The 20,974-nt window shown below is 33.4% G+C and overlaps 2 protein-coding genes across 2 annotated transcripts in view; one reads left to right on the forward strand and one right to left on the reverse strand.

Moving 5' to 3' along the window:
* LOC137918856 (neurofilament heavy polypeptide) overlaps positions 1-20,974 on the forward strand; it is a 92,172-nt gene that overhangs the window by 57,357 nt on the left and 13,841 nt on the right. The window lies entirely within an intron of this gene.
* Positions 235-20,974, reverse strand: LOC137918881 (phospholipase A1). Its single transcript, XM_068761810.1, has 8 exons — positions 20,572-20,974; positions 11,374-11,473; positions 9,999-10,147; positions 7,174-7,240; positions 4,781-4,968; positions 4,257-4,475; positions 949-1,102; positions 235-329 (listed from the first exon to the last, which is right to left on the reverse strand). Exons 1-8 carry the CDS (start codon positions 20,630-20,632, stop codon positions 266-268), a joined length of 1,002 nt encoding a protein of 333 aa, XP_068617911.1. The 5' UTR covers positions 20,633-20,974; the 3' UTR covers positions 235-265.

Here is a 20,974-nt window from a genome sequence, read left to right on the forward strand (position 1 = left end):
TCAAAACAATTTGAATTATAATAATGCATATAAATAATATTTTTTTGTATAAGCGTACTATATTTATTAATATGATAATTTGACCGACGTAAGAAATTATTTCTCATAAATTAAAATTAAGTAACTTGTACAAATAAAAAAAAAATATATATTCTCTGAATGCTAATTTTATCAAATAAAGGATGTGAACAAAAATTGAATATCTAAGGCAACAGTTTGTATTTTTTTAATTTAACAACAACAATTTTTAACAACGTTTAAAATGTTAAGGTCCATTTCTTGCAAAGGGCGGCTTCTTATTTGTTTCTAAATACATGATTCCTCTAATCCTGCGGAAAAAAGTTACATTATTTTTACAAAACCATACTGAATCAAAGATATCCATTTCATACGTAATACAAATCAATGTTATTATGATGATGATGATGAATTTAAATAAGTTTTTCTATATAAATAAAAATTAACTGCCAAAAGAAAAAGTTGCTAACCGTTCCCATTCGGCAGAACTAAGAAGATTTTTATAAAAAAAATGCATGGATCTAAATAAAATTTATTCATTCAGTGCAAACCACAGAGTAAATAAACCAAACCATAATCGCAGTCAGTAAATTTAGATCAGGTTCTTTTTTATTGTACCTATATTTTTCCTTTGCATTTTTTTTTCTTTAACATATACTTATTTGACTATTACTACTACTAACTATCTCTGCACTAGCCAAATGGCTACTTTGTAGAAAATACCTTTGTCGTTTTAAACATTGTATAAAAATTTGATAATAGAACTATAAATATTTATTTACCTTTGACGTAATGAAATCCAATAAAAGGCATGTTAAAAACTACGATTGGTCAATATAATAATAAATAATAATAGCTTTTGAGTGTATGAAGTCCATCGAGGCAAATAGTTTCGAATAAAATAGTAAAATGAACATGTTTAAAACTTACGGCGGTTGAGCTCCTAATCCCATATATCCGTCAACAGTAAAATTACAATTCCGCGAAGGATTCCTCCACTGCTTACATAAAGTGGCGGGAAAACCGGAGGGATTCCGCACAGACTCCGCGTAATAACGCCAAGCACGAATGTGGCTACAACCATCTGAAAAATTTACTCATAAATGAATCCATTTTTGTCGTGTTTTATGCTTGCTATATTTTTTGTACTCCACGAACAAACTGTATCATTCGTAGTTTCTTTAAATAATCAAAATTATCTTTGCTGTTAATATTATCACAACCATCATCATCGTTTCAGCGGTAGAACCCCCACGGTTGGACATAAGCCTTCCCCGTACATTTCCAATAGGATCCGTAGGAAACCTTTCGACAAGATCGTTTGTGGGTCTCCATTGCAGATTAAAATATTATCAAATTATTATATCATCATCAGATGTCTACTGTTTTACAGCTAAAGATTATAAATCCTTAGGAACTATGCACTAAAAAATTATGAACGTAACATATTTAAAAAGTGTGATAATGGTGACGGATCGAGCTGATATTCGACTCTATTGGGCGTCATGAAATTAAAGTTCTAAGCGCGTCCCGAAATAACCCTGCCCCAAGTGGGGATACTCTCTCTAGAGACCATGCGCTTATGTCACTTCAAGAAGCGTCCGTATATATTACATAATATCGCATTGACATTTTTACTTTAAAAAATTGCAGATTTTCCAACCCAGTGAAATAAATACTAATAAACCGACCTTCAAAAGCACAAACAACACAAACCTGTTAAAGCCGTTGATATGTACGCACCAACAAAGTAAGACGTTCTCTGTTGGACATAGACTTTCTCCACATACTTTCAATAAGGCTGATTAGAACCAGTCTACGACCTGCGTCATTCAACAAACTTAACAAGGTCGTCTGTCAATTGTGATGGTCATCAACGATTAAAAATTTTAAGCTATTAGATAAGTTAAATAAGACTAGCAAAAATTACGTAAAACTGACGTAATGACTGAAACACAAAAGTCTGGCAGAAACCATATATCGAATATCGCTACTATTGCTTAAACGAATGTGCGATAAGCAATCCGCTATTGACATTCGTACTTTTACGATCTTTGGCCGGACGCCAAACGGCGTGTACGGTCTGCTTTGCCGTGAAAGGTGCTTTACAAGCTACGCTTGCATTGCCGAGTAGGTCACGTGACCACGTTAGGAGCAGAACTCTTAGTTAACTGTCGGACTATCTAGGAGTAAAACTGTGAATAAACTATTTGAACTGGGACGTTAGTAGAGATATCTTCGTCTTCAAATATATTGCCGATAATTCTTTAAACAAATCGCGGCTCTACTACAAGATTTGGTGTGTGGAGTACTATAATTTAACTGATATCGTGACGTAATCTAAAGTGTTTGTAATTATTGGATTAAAAATTGTCTCTAGTGCTATACATCAAAGATAATAATTTTGTATAACGACGGCGTTATTTCAAAAACGTGTTTAAATTGGGTCATAACATCAGAACAAAAGTATTACTTATTGCTTATCAAAACAATCTACACCGGGCTGTTTAATAGAATGAATTACGTTGAAAGAACATTTTGCCATGGTATACAGAGTTATATAATTTTTAAGAAGATTAGGTAAATATAAAGGTTTCAGTACATACAATTATAACTAGGCCATAGAAAGGTCCAAAAGGAAATAAAAAATGTTACAAAATTATAAAATAATTTTTATCGGATGCTAAAATGTCACGCAGTGCATGTTGTTAAAATTAATAATACCTACCTTTAACTATCTAAATTTAAATGGAAAAGCCATATAATTCAATAATTCTAAGATGAAATTAACTTATAATTAAGATTTTTAAAGCTATTTTAACACTAGTAATGTTTATAACAAGGATCATGGATTAAGTTTTGTGTAAGTATTAAACCAGACAGTTGTACATAATTCGGAATAAGTTGATGAACCATTAAACAAGTTGTGTAAGCAAGGCGAGACATAAAACGTTATCGTAATAGCTCCTTCAGCACAAATAATCGTATTCGGCGTTGCTTGTAACAACCCCCTTCCTCTTTCTACTGTGCGTCCTCGCCCCTGCAGCATCCGAGCCGTGACGTCATAGAATCGATCGCTCGCAGCCGAAACACTGTTACGAGAGTTTTATCTCGTACAGAGGTAATGAAGGGTGCGCAACTCGTAAAGCCTTTGTTCTAAATGTTTATCAAGGAAGTCTGGAGTAAAATATTTTTATTTTAAGTTTCAAATAAACATCCGTTCTACCTGAATTTATAAAATACACAAAAATTAATTTGTTCTCCTTAAGTTAGTAGTAAGTTAGTCTATAATTTCAGCCACAGAACATTCACAGATGGCCATGGGCTATCCCATAGATTTCACATAGGACCTTAACAGGGTAAATATGTGTTGGACGTCCGTAGCTGCACTTGCCGGTCTGTGGTCTCCACTTCAGGATCTTCAGATCCCAGTGGCTATTTCTACAGCGTGGTATTTGACCTAGGCTATGTCGGTTACTTTTGTTTCTATGGATCTTTTTCTCTCGATCCCCATATTCCTGATTCGATCTGGCAGAGAAGCCCCATGCATAGCGTGACTAGACCAAGCATAGAGTGACTGTGAGCTGTCCGGTAAGGCCCGAAGTGAAACCACGTTTCACTGCTGGTCTTACAAGTCATGGTAACATGCATTCGTAAGCCTTAAGGCACTCGTCTTAGTTTACAGAAAGGTCGATATAAATTATAAAGTAGATTTTAATATTAAAGTGAACAAACGCAGTGTGTTTTAGTAAAATGCTCTCTTTTGTGAAGCATTTTAGATGGGTTGGGTATATATACCATAATGTGTTATCTAGTTCATAACCACTCTAAGGCTAGTATAATTACAGGAATAATAAGACTCATGATCTTAAATCTTAGATGCAACGCAAGATTTTGTAATTCAAAATCCACAACATATCTCGAAAGTCAACATAAAAAATGCTTACCATTAAGAAAATGTTCATGTGGCAATGAGAAACCACCTATGCACATTTCGTTCCTTTTTGATAACGAAAAAAATTTATGCTAGGTGTGATCGATGTGGTGTGAATTATGTTTACGGAGATTATTTAAAGTTGACTCAAATACCACAGCGACTGTTTCACTCTTGGCTTCCGAATTCAAATCATCGCAAAAATTATTCAATTATTCTCTAAATAGTATTTTGGCCATAGTGGCCAGTAATTCCAAGCGTTCTCAAAACACCCTTTAACTAATTAAAAAATCCATGTACTCACAAAAATATCTAAATTCCATATTTTTAATTAACTGATCGAACCAACACCCGGGCTGAATCCAAAAGCCATAATTAGGATAGAAGTCAACGTCGCCGATCGGAGTCAGGAAACCGAAGATTCCTGGGTTTGTGTGCATGACGTCAACGAACGCGGCGTCTCCTTTTGACAAATGGCCAGTTTTATCAGTGAATGTATACCCTGGATATGCGGGATCCAAACCTTGAAACAAAATGTAGTAAAAAGATAACATAACCACTATTAATTAGAATATTTATAATAACCACTATTAAAAAGAAGACTTTAAATTATATGACTAACTAGGTCATAATCGAAATGCGTCATTTCCTTAGCTGATCACAAATTACCATTTCTTAAGCACATATAAAATATCTAACATGTGATAAAAATAAACTATTTTAGTAGAGATTACAATTAATTCGTTCGAAATTTTATCACTATTCGGATATAAATGTCGAAGAAATGTTAATATTTATTTTAATGACAATAATAATCTCGTGACTAACCTGTAATTCTGCCAATTTGCAAGCCTCTTCTCCTCAATGTCTTCCCTGCAAAGCCAGCTGCTTCAGCGCCCAAAGAAAACCCCACTACGTGCAGTGTCGATGCTCTTACGCCTATGGAATCCAAATACTGGATAAAGTCGGCAAGTTTTGTTCCCATGTAACGCGTGTTTCGGACAGCCGAAATATACCTGGAAAGAAAATAGTTTATTGTATTTATATGTCTTAATTATAATAGACATATGAAAAATAATACTACTTTTGCTAATAAAAAAGTTTCTTATTTAAACTACAGTAATTCACGTTTAGCATTTCATCTTATCATCTTCGCACATTTTTTAAAAAAGTCTATTTAGCTCTATAATTTTACTAACACGGGAAGTGTTGGACTTCCTAGCCCAAATTATATACAACATGTTATAAAGCAAGTGGCATTGATGTTTTTATTTTTCAAAACTTTGAATTTTCTTAATATAGTCTTGAATGAGATGCTATCGAGTATACGTTTGTAATAGTTAGTAATTTATAGATCAAGACGTGCTTTTAAATATTTAATGGAATCAGGCGTTACCTTGCGGAAGTCGATCCTAAGTAAGAAAAGGACCAATATTTAGCCTCTTCCGCATATGCAGTGGTAGTCGTGCAACAAAGTGCACCGCCCGCCAGCCCGCTGATAAATGCGTATGCGGCAAACAATGCGAATCACACAACCGCCACCGCTAAATTACTCAACACGTATTTCACCCCTCCACGGGGCATCTTCAGGATGTAACATAACTCCTGGCTAAATATTGATCCTTTTCATACGTGCTTTTAAGTTCACGGACCATTCCGTGAACTCAGCTCCGATGAAGCTGTTAAAGTCCTAGAGCTAACAACATTAACAACACCGGAGCATAAGTCAAGACGTACGAATAGTGGTAAGCCACTCAGTGGTTCGATTCGTAGAACAGTGTTATATGTATTGAAAACTCTGTACATTATATAGGATTCACACTGCTTACGAACAAGTTTCCAGAGGATGAGATGCAGCGTCCTCTACGTATCATAATACCACATTGCGATCGTCAACTCGCCTGCTAAGCGTGGCGATTATGGTATATCCCCCCATAGATAATTTTGGGGGAGGCCTATGGTTTGCAGTGGGCATCTATGTATCTAAACAACGACGACGACGTCGAGGATTTTATTAGTAATTATATAAAGTAAAACATTTTACTTACTGTAATTAGATGCAGTTAAAATAGAACGCAAATCCGTTGGGAAATCCGCTAAAATTTCAAGCTAAATAACCTAGATGCTTAAAACCCAATTTCACCTTGAAGATTTGTTTTTTCATATTTATATCAAAATAAAAACATTTTCGTTTATTTTTATAACAACACGTGTTTGTTGTAACATATTAATAAAGTTAATAGTAATTTTTTGCCTCTTTATTATACATATTAATATGATAATAAGTTAATTTTGAAATAATGTAAAAACTTACGGAATTATTTATAAACTGCGCAAGAAGTGTCGGTACGAGAACATATAAATTGCGTGATGAGAACATTGCAAATATATTATTATGTAATATTTAACCATAGACTGTCATTGACATACGGTGTGCTTGGATTTAGGTGTAAAGGAGTTAATATTTAGCTCCTTTGCTGCCAACAAATGTATGGAACACTCTATCTAAAAAACAACCGTTTCAGAAATAATAAACTAAAAAAGCGTATATAAAATTCGAATGTTCACTATCTGTCCATGCGGCCGCAGTACTGCTAGAAGTTACTGCCTTGTTGCATTTCAATAGAGATATTAAATTAACAAAATATATTCGAGAGTGATAATTTTATACAAGGTGTTCGTAAATTACAAAAGCTTAAAGCTTTTTGCTGACAAATGAGCATTACATTCATCTTTATAAAGCTTTTGCGCCTGTAACCAATCACCCTGTCGATGGCTTAGTTAAATATATTAAAACATTGTTATTTTCATAAATAATTACTAGTCTATATGTGTAAAAAAATCGTTCATATGCATTGAGAAATAAATAATGCGATAATGGGAAAAATATTAAAGATGCACGTTAGGAAATTATGGAAGCGGCTTCATTGTTTACTAACAGATTAATTAACAGGAGGAACTAGTTTTGGACTCTCTACCTCAACACATAAAGGTGTTATTTGTCCTCTCACTCGCAAAAACTCCATCTCAACTCAACTCGCAGTCAACAATAACACTCGCACATAAAAGCGCTTTCCATAAGAAGCCATCGCTTTAAGTTTGGGCAAATAAGTAAGTAATAAATTCAAATATAATCTATAATTACTAGGTGAAGATAAATAATGATTCAATCAATCGTTTAATCGGCTTTTTATAACAATTTAGATACTAATTATTCTTACCATGGAAACACGATAAGTCGTGACCAGTCTACGGCAATGAAGTTACAATCCATAGCATCAAGGTAAGCTGAAATAAAAAAATCGTTATAATGTATTGGGCATTCGGTAGCAAACAATTTTTTTAGTCGATACAACCTGACTATCGATCGTCTACATAAAACCTATATAAAACTCGATTCTATTAATAATATGAGCAACAGATCTTATTCTTTCAATTGGAATATCATCTTGATTAATACGTATAATAATGACTATGGTAGTAATTTATTTATTATTTAATATTTAGGAAACAGGCCGACTAGTAACAAACTGACGAATGAAACAAGACATCGTAAGAGACCCCGAGATATATTAGGGGGACCGAAAATAATGTCGCTTTCTTAAGTTAAATTCACACTACTTTATTTTTAATCAATAATATATTCACATTCGTTATCAATAATCTTTTTCCATCTAGTGTACAAATTATCAATGCCGTAGCGGTAAAAATCAATCAATTTTTCTGTAAAATATGTCGACTGCCTTATGGATTGGTGATTATACACTGCACCTTCCGGACTGTGGTCTAAAGTAAATGTAGTGTTATGTAACAGGAGAAGGTACATATACCTAAGATCATTATTCATATATAAATATTCGTTTCATGATGACGGGAGATGCTTTAAAACAATATATATATATATATATATATATATATATATATATATATATATGTATATATATATATATATATATATATATAGTTGGTTTGCTGTGCGTGTGCCAGGTCTATGGAGTTACAGAAATGGGAGCTAGGTACAGAGATTGAGAATGATCCTACGAATGCTTTTTTATTAAATATATTTATAACACAGACATTAGCGTCTGTGCTTTCGATTTTACAACATCAGTTAATGTTTCACTATTGTTTTTGCTCACGTTTCTGGGTGTGTCGCAGTGTTTAATAAGCTCAGTTACTTTAGTCTCTTCTTAAATTATTTCCGGACTTCAATTTTAAGCTATTTTAAACTTTTTTCTATCTATTCTATCAGTGCTACTTTGAAAGCCCGTTCCAGAAATGAGCTGATCCTCGCTCTAGACGGGCCTAAATCTTTCAGCAGCTTGTAGAGAGATTTTGCCGTAACACGTCTCGCTCCTTCTTCCACCGCATACAAATCTACTATGCATTTATTTATATATATTTGGTTTATAAGGTCGTAGTACTTTTTTACCGCAGTTGGATGGTCTTTAGGTATATTTGTTTACCGAGGCATAAGAAATAAACCCCGTCTAGAAGACGTCACTATCATAATCTCGGAGCTATTACGTTATTTACGTTGACTTATAAATATGCAAAAATTATGAATAAATTAATAATTTCATGGCGTGTTTAACATTGATTGTTACCTCGTGGACCGTGATTGTGTTGTCATTGTAATTTTAACTTTAATATTCGCACACTAAAATAGTGACATAACTACTCTGTTTCTGTGGTAAGTCCCGCAAGTTAAATGAATATGCATTATACGTATTGTTCATTTGTTGTCAATAAATGCATGGTAAACCCTATCCAAAAATCAACAGTTTTAAAAATAATAGATAACGTAATGATAATAGAGGATTATTACATATTAATTATTATTAATCTATCTGTCGCTGTTGATTTTTTACTGCCCGAATTTATTGGCCTATCGCATTCCGAAAGAAAAATACAATTTTCCGTTCCCCCGCTATGCAGGGTGATTGGAAATATGTAAAGAAGCTTTAAAACTTCTTGCATCTATTACCAATCACCCTATATACGTATTTGCGTAATATTACCCTGTATGATCTTTTTTACGCAGATATTATAAAGTTCCACAAGATATCTTAAACTTTCGTTTTCTTAGTTTTAAATACACAGTATGTTATTTTATAAATGTCATAACATTCAAGAGTTTTTAATTGATCGAAACATGTAAATCTTGGTGAACACGAAAAACTGTTAAATTTAATTTGGGAGCAACTATTGAGCTTTTGGCCAGCTATTCTCAACAGATAAGCGTTCCGAGCCGGTGGTACTTACTACTTATTATGTAAGTGCCTACTTGAATAACAAATATTTTGAATTGAATTTGATTTGACAAATTCGTTTAAAATTTATAAAAATTAGCTAATTACTTACTTTCTACCTCAAGTTCGTGAGCCGCGTGAATGGCTTGAAGTACTTATTTTATAATTATAAATAATAAATTTATTAGGATTATCAATACAGACATTTTTACAGTAGCGCAAAAGTTTCGTTTGATAATAGCAGAGTTATATACGAAAGTTTCTTTACAAAGTATTGACAGGGCTTAATATATGATAATAGAATATATATCAACATTGTACACTCGCCTAAAATAGACTCAGAAAAATAATCTGTGAAAAGTAACCGAGATTTCTTTTTCAGAAAAAAAAAGAAAATGCTTTACAATGTAGAACTAATCACAACTTTTCGTAGATTGACAAATTTGGTTCCTTACCAATTTGAAAACTTTGCTAATGCTGTGTAAGATGTGATAAAATTTTGGCAACGCTTCTCTTCCAATATAACTTTTCTGAATTTTTACCTTCTTCTATGCATTTAATATGCCAATACTGTTTACGTAACGAAATTTTATATGTAACATATTTTCATGAAACGTTTGTTCGAAACGGGAACGACGTTAAGAGAATTAATAGTAGCTTTATTGTTTTATATTCGCAAGACTGAATGAATCACCCGTTTAGCAGAATATGCACTTTTACATCATTATTAAGAGCAAATGATCACCGTCACTTATCCTTTACAAACAAAAATAAACACAATTGGAAATATTTACCTGATCTCATGGTCAACGTGCTCGGACCCGTGGTAGCTTCCGAGAATCCCATTATGTATATAACCGTTGGTCTCGATGCGTTAAAATCTGTCCGTAATAACTCGCCGAAGTTGCCCGAAGGGACGGATAAAAAAGTGTTAGGGTGCGCTCTGTAATCCAATAACACATTGCAATTAATAATTACTGTAGTGCTTTCGAAACCGTTGTACCACGCCTGGAGTATGCGCGCGGTGAGACGTGACAAGTATCGGCCGATCCGTTGCATCAGTCTGAAGGCAACGCCACGATACAACACCCCCTCCCCCTCTTTCCTCGCTTTCCTAAAGCGCAGTACAGCGATTTTGGTAGGGCAGTAGTGTATATTACTTGAGATATATAGAGCAAATCATTTCCTTTATGATAAATTTAATTGCTGAACTAGTATCATTTCACTACACTTAGGGAAAATAAATTTCCTTGGTTGGTAGGGTAATGGCAAAAGTGCAGGTTGCTCGCTATAACTACAAACTCGTAAAAACTCCACGATGACCCGTGAGAAATTATACGCAGAAGTACGATAAAAGATAAAATTCGTTTATTCAACATTGGAACTTTTTATAAAATTCTTATTAATTATACACTAATTTTATCCATCTACTTTATTTTTACTCTACTCTGCTTCGCAAGGTGTTATTATTGTTGAGAAGAAGCAGGAAGAAACTCCACAATAATACTTCTTTAAATTAAATTTAACACAGATATATACATATACACTTCATCAGATATAGTCTTGACATGAACATGAAATCAAAATAATCATCTTATTGATTCTAATCATTTAAATATTCGTTTATTAAATACTAATTTTTTTCCATTTATTACAAATGTATTAGAGACTTTGCAGTGGAATTTTTGATATAGCCAGAGTCGAGTATTTCCTTGCACATCAACATCACTTCAGCTGTACGCCCACTGCCGGATATAGGCCTCTCCCATAAATTTCAATAAGACCAATTGGAAGCGACTTAAGTCTAACGTCTTTCTACTAGCTTTAAAAGGTTGTCTGTCCACGTTGAAATTAGTAGACGTACTGCTCTGAGCTTGCCGGTCCGTAGTCTGTATTAAGACTATAGATTCTGCGCGCTATGTAGCGTGTGCACACTGCGTGGATTAAATCTTTGATTCAGTTGCTAAAGGTCAATTGAGTCTATAAATAAGATCCACATAAGATTGGCTCTATGGTCTTCGATTCACCAGAGATATGCAAGACATAACTACGTCGCCGCGATAAAGAGAGAACCAGTTTAAAAATATTTCTTGTTTGTTCATAAAAGATGTAGCCTCTATGAACAAATAAGGAAGACTAACATATACAACTTATATTTAAAACACACACCTCGTAGCGATTTTGTACTGAATATCAACGGTGTCATCTCGTTGACAGCAAGAGTTACACTCTCCGACCGGTGCTGGCATAAAACAAACTTCTGCAGCACCTGAAAAATAAACATGGATTTGAATCAATAAATATATTGTTTAAAGTATGTTTATGTATGAACAATCGACTACAATGTTTTTATTACAAATATTTATTGGCACGGCAACAGCTATTTATACATGCAGAATAATTGGTTATAGGAGTATAAACTTTGAGGAAGTGAAAGTATAGTTCATTTGTCAGCAACAAACTTTGAAACTTTTATACCTATTTCAAATACAGGGTGTATTTGTGATCATTCTGAAATATATTAGATCAACATATTATTTCTATTAAACAGCTACAGGCAAGTCTGCAGAGACAGATAGTAATGAATGATTAAGTTTATTATATTAAAAAGACTATATTGTTATGAATTATTTCTGTAACCTTAAAATTTAGATATGGTGTGCCATACATTAATTCACAGCAAATGAGGTATGAACAGCAGTAATCACGAGTTTGATTCCCGGGATACAATATTATGTAATTCACACTTTGTGCATTAATTATATAGAATTGCCACTGCTCACATACAAGTTTCCAATTGATGGACAGCGGTAACTTATGTGTGTCATAATACTACACTGCGATCGCCTACCCGCCTGCCAAGCGGGAACTGATTATGATATATCTCCCCTTCAAATATCTTTGGAGGAGGCCTATACCTTGTAACAGACGTCTATAGTCTGAAACGACGACGACAACGAAATGAGCCATACATTCACCCTTTTAAAGCCTTTACGCCAATCACCCTGTTAACATATGTAAATATATTTATTTGAATGTTTGTAATGCACAATTTCATGCTTGAATTTTACGAATACATAAATAGTCGAATAAAACTAATAAAATTGTAATACTTAATAAAATTTTCGAGCTTAATAAATAATTTAAGTAATTTTTTTAATTAATGTACTTATTTACTTTACTTAATTATTACCTAAAATACACTTTGAACATCAATTCAAGAAGAATTAATGTTTCTAAATTTTTGTGCAAATGACTAAATGTAATATAATAAACAGATCGATGATGAATAATCAAGCATCAAGTACTTTTATCTATATAACATTTTATTATAACCACAAAGCAACATAATCAAGTAATCATACACGTGATCTATATTGCTTTCCGGATAAACAATTTTAACCGTTTAAACGCTATAAATTAATTTCAAACGTTATAAATCTATTATTTTGTTATTTAATATTTCCTAGTCGTTCTATTTTGGTCTTGTTTTGAATTATTTACGTGGGTGGTGTTTTTATATAAGCCCACACAACTAAGGTCAACGAGTACTGCGACCTATTAAAAAAATAACTGGAAATAAATTTATCGTGAATTTGTGTGCGTTGGAGACAGGAACAACATATATAGCAGTGAAATCTCTATAACTTTCTTAAGGGATTTAGGGCTGTCAAGAGCGAACAGCTCATTTCTAGAACGCTTCTAAAATAGCATTAGTGAAAATGTAAAAATTAAAAGGAATCTCATCGGTGAGTGAACGCATTGCTTTGGAGGCCTCCTTCAACCTGCTACGCGTAACTTCAGCCATGAGTAACGTACCTGACCTCTTTTCCGATGTACCCGGCACCATCACAGTAAATCCATAAAACGCAGAGCTATTCATCATAAAAGTGAAGATAGTTAATGGGTTTTGAAAAACGTCACTCCTATGCTATTAAACATAAGTATTTCTGTCTACTCAAATCATCTTTATCACATGATATTTTCCATGGCAACTACAGATCAGAAGTACCAACTTAACCTTTGACCTCGAGCCTCATACGTCTATCGGCGTATCGTGCAATGAAGTTGTATACATAAACAGTGTATTTACACTGCATTTACGGTGCATCACGCGATAATGATGTCCTCCGTAAGTGCACAAATGCATTGTTCATAACAACTATAATTCAATGACTTGCATTTTTAAACCGGCTTGTTACTATCCCAGAACTTCCTACTTATCAGCTATTGTTTATATTTATACTATTAAAGTATCAAGATTTGAATTCTACATATACTCGCCATTTCTTGACTAAAGATTATAATAATACATAATATACAAGACGTTTGATGATATATAACTTGTTTTTCATCAAAATGCTTTAAAGCTTTTACATCTATATCCGAATATCCTGTATAAAGTGATCACAATAGAATTGGTTACATCAATTTATTTTTACTTTTAAAATACGACAGGCTAATAACTTCTGGCAGTACAATGTCTAACGGGACACAAATATAACAATAATTAATTGTAATATGCAGTAATCTGAAAAGTTTTTGGTACTATATTATTATCAAGTAAATTATTATTTTAGAATCCATTAATTTTCAGGTAGGGCCTACCACACATTAATTGATAACAAATAAGGTTATGTATACACATTTAAATAATAACTCTGTATAGTGTAAAAGTATCAAGATTTAAATTCCTAGTTCCTTCGCAACTTCTTGATCACAGATAACAAAACACGTTTTCGGAAAACAGGATGTAAACGTCGATATTCAATAAATATTTACTGTTTTAGAAAATTTATTTATATTGTTTCTTGTATTAGCTTTATAGCTAAAACGAGAATAAAAGAATCCAGTTACTATTAGATTAAATTAGTTTCCGCATTTTGTTTTGATCGCAAGTTCGCCGTATGCTAGTGTCGAAATACAACGTCATCATTTTGTTTGTTACGAGTTAGTTTTGGTTAAAGAAATAAATATTTTCATTATCAAAAATATCAAATTAAAAAGCTAGGCATAATTACTTCTATACATATTGTTTGATGGTCAATCACAGTGGAACTTAGTCTCAATTTTACTCTATAAAAATATTTATGTACATTGCTCATATCGATTAAAAATTAGTAAAAATAATTATTTATTTTATTGTTATTGAGAATAAACGGTACATACTAAAGTCTCATCGTAAAATTCGATTTCTTTTCGATAATAATTAATAATATTTTCATGAGGAGAATAGAAATTAAATTATTTTAAAAGAAAATAATGTTTCAAAGTGGACAGGCGCTCTTGTAAAAGTGGTTGAAAGCAGACTGCTTCGAACCAGTCATATTACACTGATTTTCAACACATATTATTACTATATACAATTCTGGACATCCAATTGCTGTCTACGTTAATACATCTATATCACTTTTGTTGTACAATATAGTAACAAATTAAAAATGTTGTTATATTTCAATATGGCGACCACTTTGCTTTATCAGTAACATAAGAGAGTTTGAGCAGAAGTACTCCAGCGATAGATGACTGAGATTTTCTATCGTAGGGATACAATTTAATATAATTGACACTCTGTGCATTAATTATACAGGCTTGCCATTTTCACTAATAAATTACCAGAGGATGGGCAGCAGTGTCATCTGCGCACTATAATGGTCATCGATGACCATTCCGCCTGCCAAATATGGTCATTATGGTATATCCCCCCATAGATATTTTTGGACATAGCCTATTCATTGCAGTGAGCATCCACAGGCTGAAACGACGATCAGTAATTAAATCTTGTAAGTAATAATTAAATAAGTAATTACAAATACGTTACAAAAATTAATTCTTCAATTATAAGATATCGGTTTAAAATTATCAGAACCAAAATAAAATTTTGTGTATTATAATATAGGAAATTATAAGTAGATGTATAGTTTCCTGAATTAAATATCTTGTATGTGGTCTGATCGATCGATGATAATCACATCGAAAACTTTGCAACAATATTGTCAAAAGTTTTAAATTTATTGCAAGTACGTTCTTCATGGGGTATTCATCAAAAACCTGAGAAGGCCCTATATCTTATTAAGATATTGAATGGATTGTACTAATTTATTATACGATGAGAAGGACTTTATGCCTTCTTATCGTATAATAAATTAACACAATGGATAAACTATAAAGTCAAACCTTTCGTATCTTCGGTTGATTTATTAGAAGCATCCCCATCCATGTCATGGAAAGTGAACTTAGCTAGCCACCTCTATGCCCCAGAAGACAATATCTCGCCGATAAATTTTGTCTGAATTGCCAATACTGGTCTTGTAATAAAACCATGGAACTTATAACTATATTGAATAACTTATGTAGTTTATTGAAAAAATATAGAAAGCCCTTAATTTCAATTATATATACATATATATGAAACCAAAAAATTGCAGCCCATTACTTATACTTTACTCACATTTAGATTTGATATTTGGACTTCAAGTATAGATGTCTTTTTCTTCTTCTTTTCAGCCCGCCGCTGTAAGACATATAGGCCTCTCCGAAAGGTTACCCAATAACCGTTCTTTCGCTACCCGCATCCAGCTAACTATTGTCTATTTGCTCTATTTGTTGTGAATGATGTTGTGCTGCTAGCTGGATTAGGCTTTATACAGCTTCATCGTAATTGAGCCCGCGGAAACAGTGGTCCACGGACTAAAAATTTTACGCTGGGGATCGCACCTCAGTTACGACGAAGACGTCTACACGCGGAAAACTACAACCGTATAGGTGTATAGCGTAATGAGTGGGGAGTTGAGTATGTAGCACGAAGCGAGGACTACACGGCGATCGGGAGAGACACGGGCCTCTCCGGACCGCCCTCGCTTAAACGCGAGTTAGGCGGACGCGGCCGCCGTGTCATGTGTAGGTGTGTAGTGCATGACATGTGCATCGAGACCGTCGGGGTTCGATGTGAAGGGTGCGTCATAGCGTTGATACGGGGGAGCGGATGTTATTTAAATTCCGCTTTAAGGGCGGCGAACCAGCTAACTGGCTAGGCTATGGCTATTAAAGCTTCTTCGAACTCATGGCTCGCGGTTCCGATACCGCGAACTAATAAATTAACAACAGATCCTCGTCTACGTTGTCAAAGAAAAATTCACATCTTTTATCCGAAGACTTCCTCGATCTTTACTATGTTGTCTAGCCTAGTGGAGGCCTTCCCACGCCGCATTTACTGAATCGGCGTCGTCTCTCAGGAACCTTTCGGACTAACAGCCATCAGTTGAACTTGTTCTTATAAATTACATTTAGTTTTATCAAACACCAACTTTAAAACACTGACGTTAAATATTTTTATCTTATTTGAATTTGATTTTGAAAATCGCAAATAATACAGATACAATGAAACTATGTGCTCAAATACTTATGATAGATGATCTTGTTTAACAACGAAGAACGCTGCACGCAAGATGCTTCCAGCTGTGGAGTTCTCGCGACCGAATTGATGATGACGATGAAGGTCTTCTGTATCATTTGTACAATGTATTTAAAGGATGTACTCTAAATTGGTTGACAATAATTTTAAACGAAAAGTGGTAATATTCCTAATTTTTGGTTACATGTGCGACGTTACGGTCTTAATAAACTTCACATAACAGATTCCGTAGAATCTGTCACAAGTAAAGCTTAGTCTACATGTACTAAACCATAATGATTCCTTTGACAAATCCTCCTGAACGGAAACTTTTATTTTGATGTGACAAGTTATTTCATTATATCTCCGCAAACGTCATAATTAACGAATGTGAACAAAAAGAGTTCAGTAAATAATGTATATTGAGAAATATTATGAAAAAAGAAAGTACTATGTAGTCGCAGCATCAACATCAAGCTGCGAACCCGTTTGCTTCACTGTTACATCTGGCCTATTATACTGTACGGATGTGAGGCCTGGACCATAAAGGAAGACCTTCGTAAGCGTATAGAGGCTTTCGAAATGTGGACATATAGACGCATGCTGTCCATAAGGTGGACTCAGAAGGTGACCAACGTCGAAGTTCTGAAACGAATCGGCCATATACGCGCACTAATGCTCACAGTAAAACGAAGGAAAATCGCTTACTTGGGACACGTTCTTCGACACCAACGATACAATCTCCTTCAACTTATCATGATGGGAAAGGTCGCTGGTAAAAGGAAGGTTGGTAGGAGAAAGAAGTCGTGGCTTCGTAACATTAGAGAGTGGACCGGAATCGCCAGCGCTGCTGAGCTACTACGCAGAACCAAAAATAAAGAAGAGAGCAGGAAGCTAATAGCCAACCTCCACTAGTTGGAGAGGCACTTCAAGAAGAAGAATAAATATTAAATAAAAATTTTCATATAATTTGCGATCTATTTTAAAAAAAATAATTAAGATAACAGATGATTATAAATAAAAATGTTGAAGTTTAATTATATAAAAATAACAGATCAGAAAGACGAAGGTTTAGTTGTAATGATGTATTGAACCATCCAATGGTGGATTTTCTTCGTAAAAAAATATATTGTAATAAAATCTTTCATTTATTATAAAAAAAAACATTTTATTAATCAGAAAATAGTTAAATAGAAATTCAACATTTTCCATATAAAATAGGCATACATAATATAGGGACCCAGAATAAAAAAAAAACAGAGAAATACGGCGTGATATTTAAAATAAAAGGAAATATCTCGAAGAGAGTACTTCATTTTCAATTCAATGCGGCCGGATAAATAATCGTTTAAAACTGAATGCATTATATTTTTATAACCTATATATTGAAACCATGTCCATTAAACAAATTAAAAAAAAACTCGACATCAATCAACAGATGTTGTGAGAATGAAAATAATTAAATGTTTTTTTTTTAAACTATGCTTTATCTTACGACGTCATAAACTTCAATACGATTTTAAGAAAAATAATAGAACGTAATATTAAGAAATCAGTCTTCTACAAAAAAGACTATTGTTTTTTTTTTGTATATTGTAAAAATATTCGGTAAAACCTTTCTTTAAACATTAAAAATATCATCAATATATTTATCTATTATTTCCATCACAGTGAGACTGAAGAAACTAATTTATTGGATTTCCCAGTCCGATAAGAGATAGTGAATGCTACCAATTTGTCTGAAGACATCGATTAGCGAAGCGATTGGGAATTACATAGATCTATCTCTTTCATTCCCGATAATGCTGTATCCGGAAATGTTTATGGTTATCCCATGAATTATGTACCAAACGACTAAATATATTTTATATTATATTGGTATTATTAAGCGAATCTACATTTGAGTTTGCGATATTCGTTATAGAGAGACAAACACTAAGAAAATAACCCAAGACAAGTGTGTCATCATCATCATTTTAAACAAAACGTTTGTTCGTCTGATCCTCATAGGCATCTCTTGTAGATTTTCAATAGGACCATTTGAAAGCGGCCTTCGTCTTGCGTCTTCCGACAACCTTAAAATAGTCACCTGTCAACTTTGAGGATGGACGCTCTACTCTGAGTCTGCCGGTCCGCAGTCTTCATTTCAGTACTTTAAGGCATTGCCACTTTTCAATCCACTGTCACTTTCGTACATCTAAGGCTACGCCATAAAATTTAAATATTTTGTCTACATGATGACTCGTAGTGTAACGTTATCGTGATTAAAAAACGTATATTAAATACTTAAAAAAAGGCAAGAAATGATACGTGAACAAAAAATTTTCTTCGTGTTTAAATAAATAGTCAGATCAATTACGTATTACAAACTGTTCATTACTCAAAGAAGATCTGAGTGCATAATATAAGCAATTTACTTACACGCAAGGTCACATTAGACAACTGGATTAATCTGTCGATATATGTCTATGTATACATTATTAAAAACAAACGTAGAATAGTGTATTCGCATCTTAAGGTTAATCTTAAACTATTTTCTGAATTATTTTACAGAGGCTTGAATTTTGTAGTGCCTGAACTTACAGGCCTTCCGAATTTAAAAAAAAAATAATTAATGTAATAATCAGCGATATAGGAATGAGACTTGCGATCATAAGTCGCGGGTCCAATACTCGGATTACAATTTTGTATAATTCACATTTTGTGCATTAATTATGTAGGATTGCCTCTGCTCACGAACAAGTTTTAAGAAGATGGACAACAGTATCTTCTGCGTATCATAATGCCTTACTCCGTCAAATCACCTGCCAAGTCTATGGTATATTAATGAAATATACAATAAATAAATAAGTTTTATAATCAATAAATACTGACTGATACAGCTGTTACTGATCTTTCAACCGAGCGCAGTGTAAAATTGAACTATCAAATGTGAAACGATTCAATAGTCATTGTTTTTTTATACCTTTTACAAAGTATAAGGAAAGTTACAAAAGGTCAATGTCAAGTTTCAATTGATATAACATATATTTTGTTCTTTCTAATGATTGGTCATCTTCGTCGTCGTTTCAGCTCTTAGACGCCCACTGCAAGGCGTAGGCTTTCCCCAAAGATATCTATTACGAGAGATAAATCAAAATCGTCGCGCTAGGCGTACGGGTTGGCGATCGCTGTGTAGTTATGGTACACATAGAACGCTGCTGCCCACCCTCTGGAAACTTGTTTGTGGCAGTAGCAATTCTATACAATTTATACACAAAATGTGAAATATTTACGATAGTACCATGGGAATCGAACCCGCGGCCTGTGATCGCAAGTTTATCCACGCATGCATATATTAATATTTATCCTCGACCGCAGGGCTACCACTGCTAATAATGTGTATTAACAAGTAACAAGTTAATGAATTTTAAAAATAATATAACTTTTTAAATATTTTACTAATGTGTCAATTTTCACGTATTTCACGTCCTTTAAAATATAATTTCCGTCATTAAACATAACTTAGAATATAGTAATTGAAAAATAGACAAAAACAAGAGTGGTAATACAACATCGATGTCTTTATAATATAACTAATCTTCTTAATATCAAAATAATTCTTAATTCACAAGTGTACTATTCAACTTTGAATAAATTTTCCAGCCAGCAGGTTAAAAAAATTAATCAACATAAGCTTAATTCTATCAAGTGTAATTTCAGTTTTTATCAAGTTGGATCCCCGGGGCGTTTATCTAATGACGAACATAAGTGATTATTTTAAAGTATTCTAAGTAGATAATAATTATACAAAAATTAAAAGAATCTTTTTTGTAAGTTTGTTATACTATGTACTTAGCAATATTTAATGAAAAATGAAACCTTTTTATTTATATAACATTTATTTAAAGAACCGCAGTTATAATTTGTTTTAAATATTTATATTAATGTTTTGTAAATTATTATAAAGATTACAAAATAAGAAAACAACTCACCTATAATCACGGTCATTATCTGGCACACCGAGGCATTCATCTTGCAAACTCCAACATGCATATGCAACACAAGAAATGCTTCAACATACAACGGGAAATCATGTCAGAGCGCTGCAACCCCACATTTTCCCCGCCTAACAAGCTCCGGCGTGAAAATTTTCACAATGCCGCTTTCATGAGGTTCCGAAACTCATTAAAAACTTTTTTTTCAGTCTCCTCCACTGATGTCTAAGCGGCCAGTCCGTTACGTCTAATTACCATGTGCTCACTAAGTTCTTACGAAGAATACGACCTTATATAAACAGCGTGACGTATTTTATTTTACATATATAAAGGCCGGTTCTTAATTTGAATTCGAAATATAATCCACGCTGTTATCGACTACAGATGGTTGTCGGGCGAG

This window comes from Battus philenor, unplaced genomic scaffold, assembly GCF_028537555.1.
Source record: "Battus philenor isolate CCGP_79_NKW_IND1 unplaced genomic scaffold, ilBatPhil1.0.hap1 SCAF_15, whole genome shotgun sequence".
In the NCBI taxonomy this organism is placed as follows: domain Eukaryota; kingdom Metazoa; phylum Arthropoda; class Insecta; order Lepidoptera; family Papilionidae; genus Battus; species Battus philenor.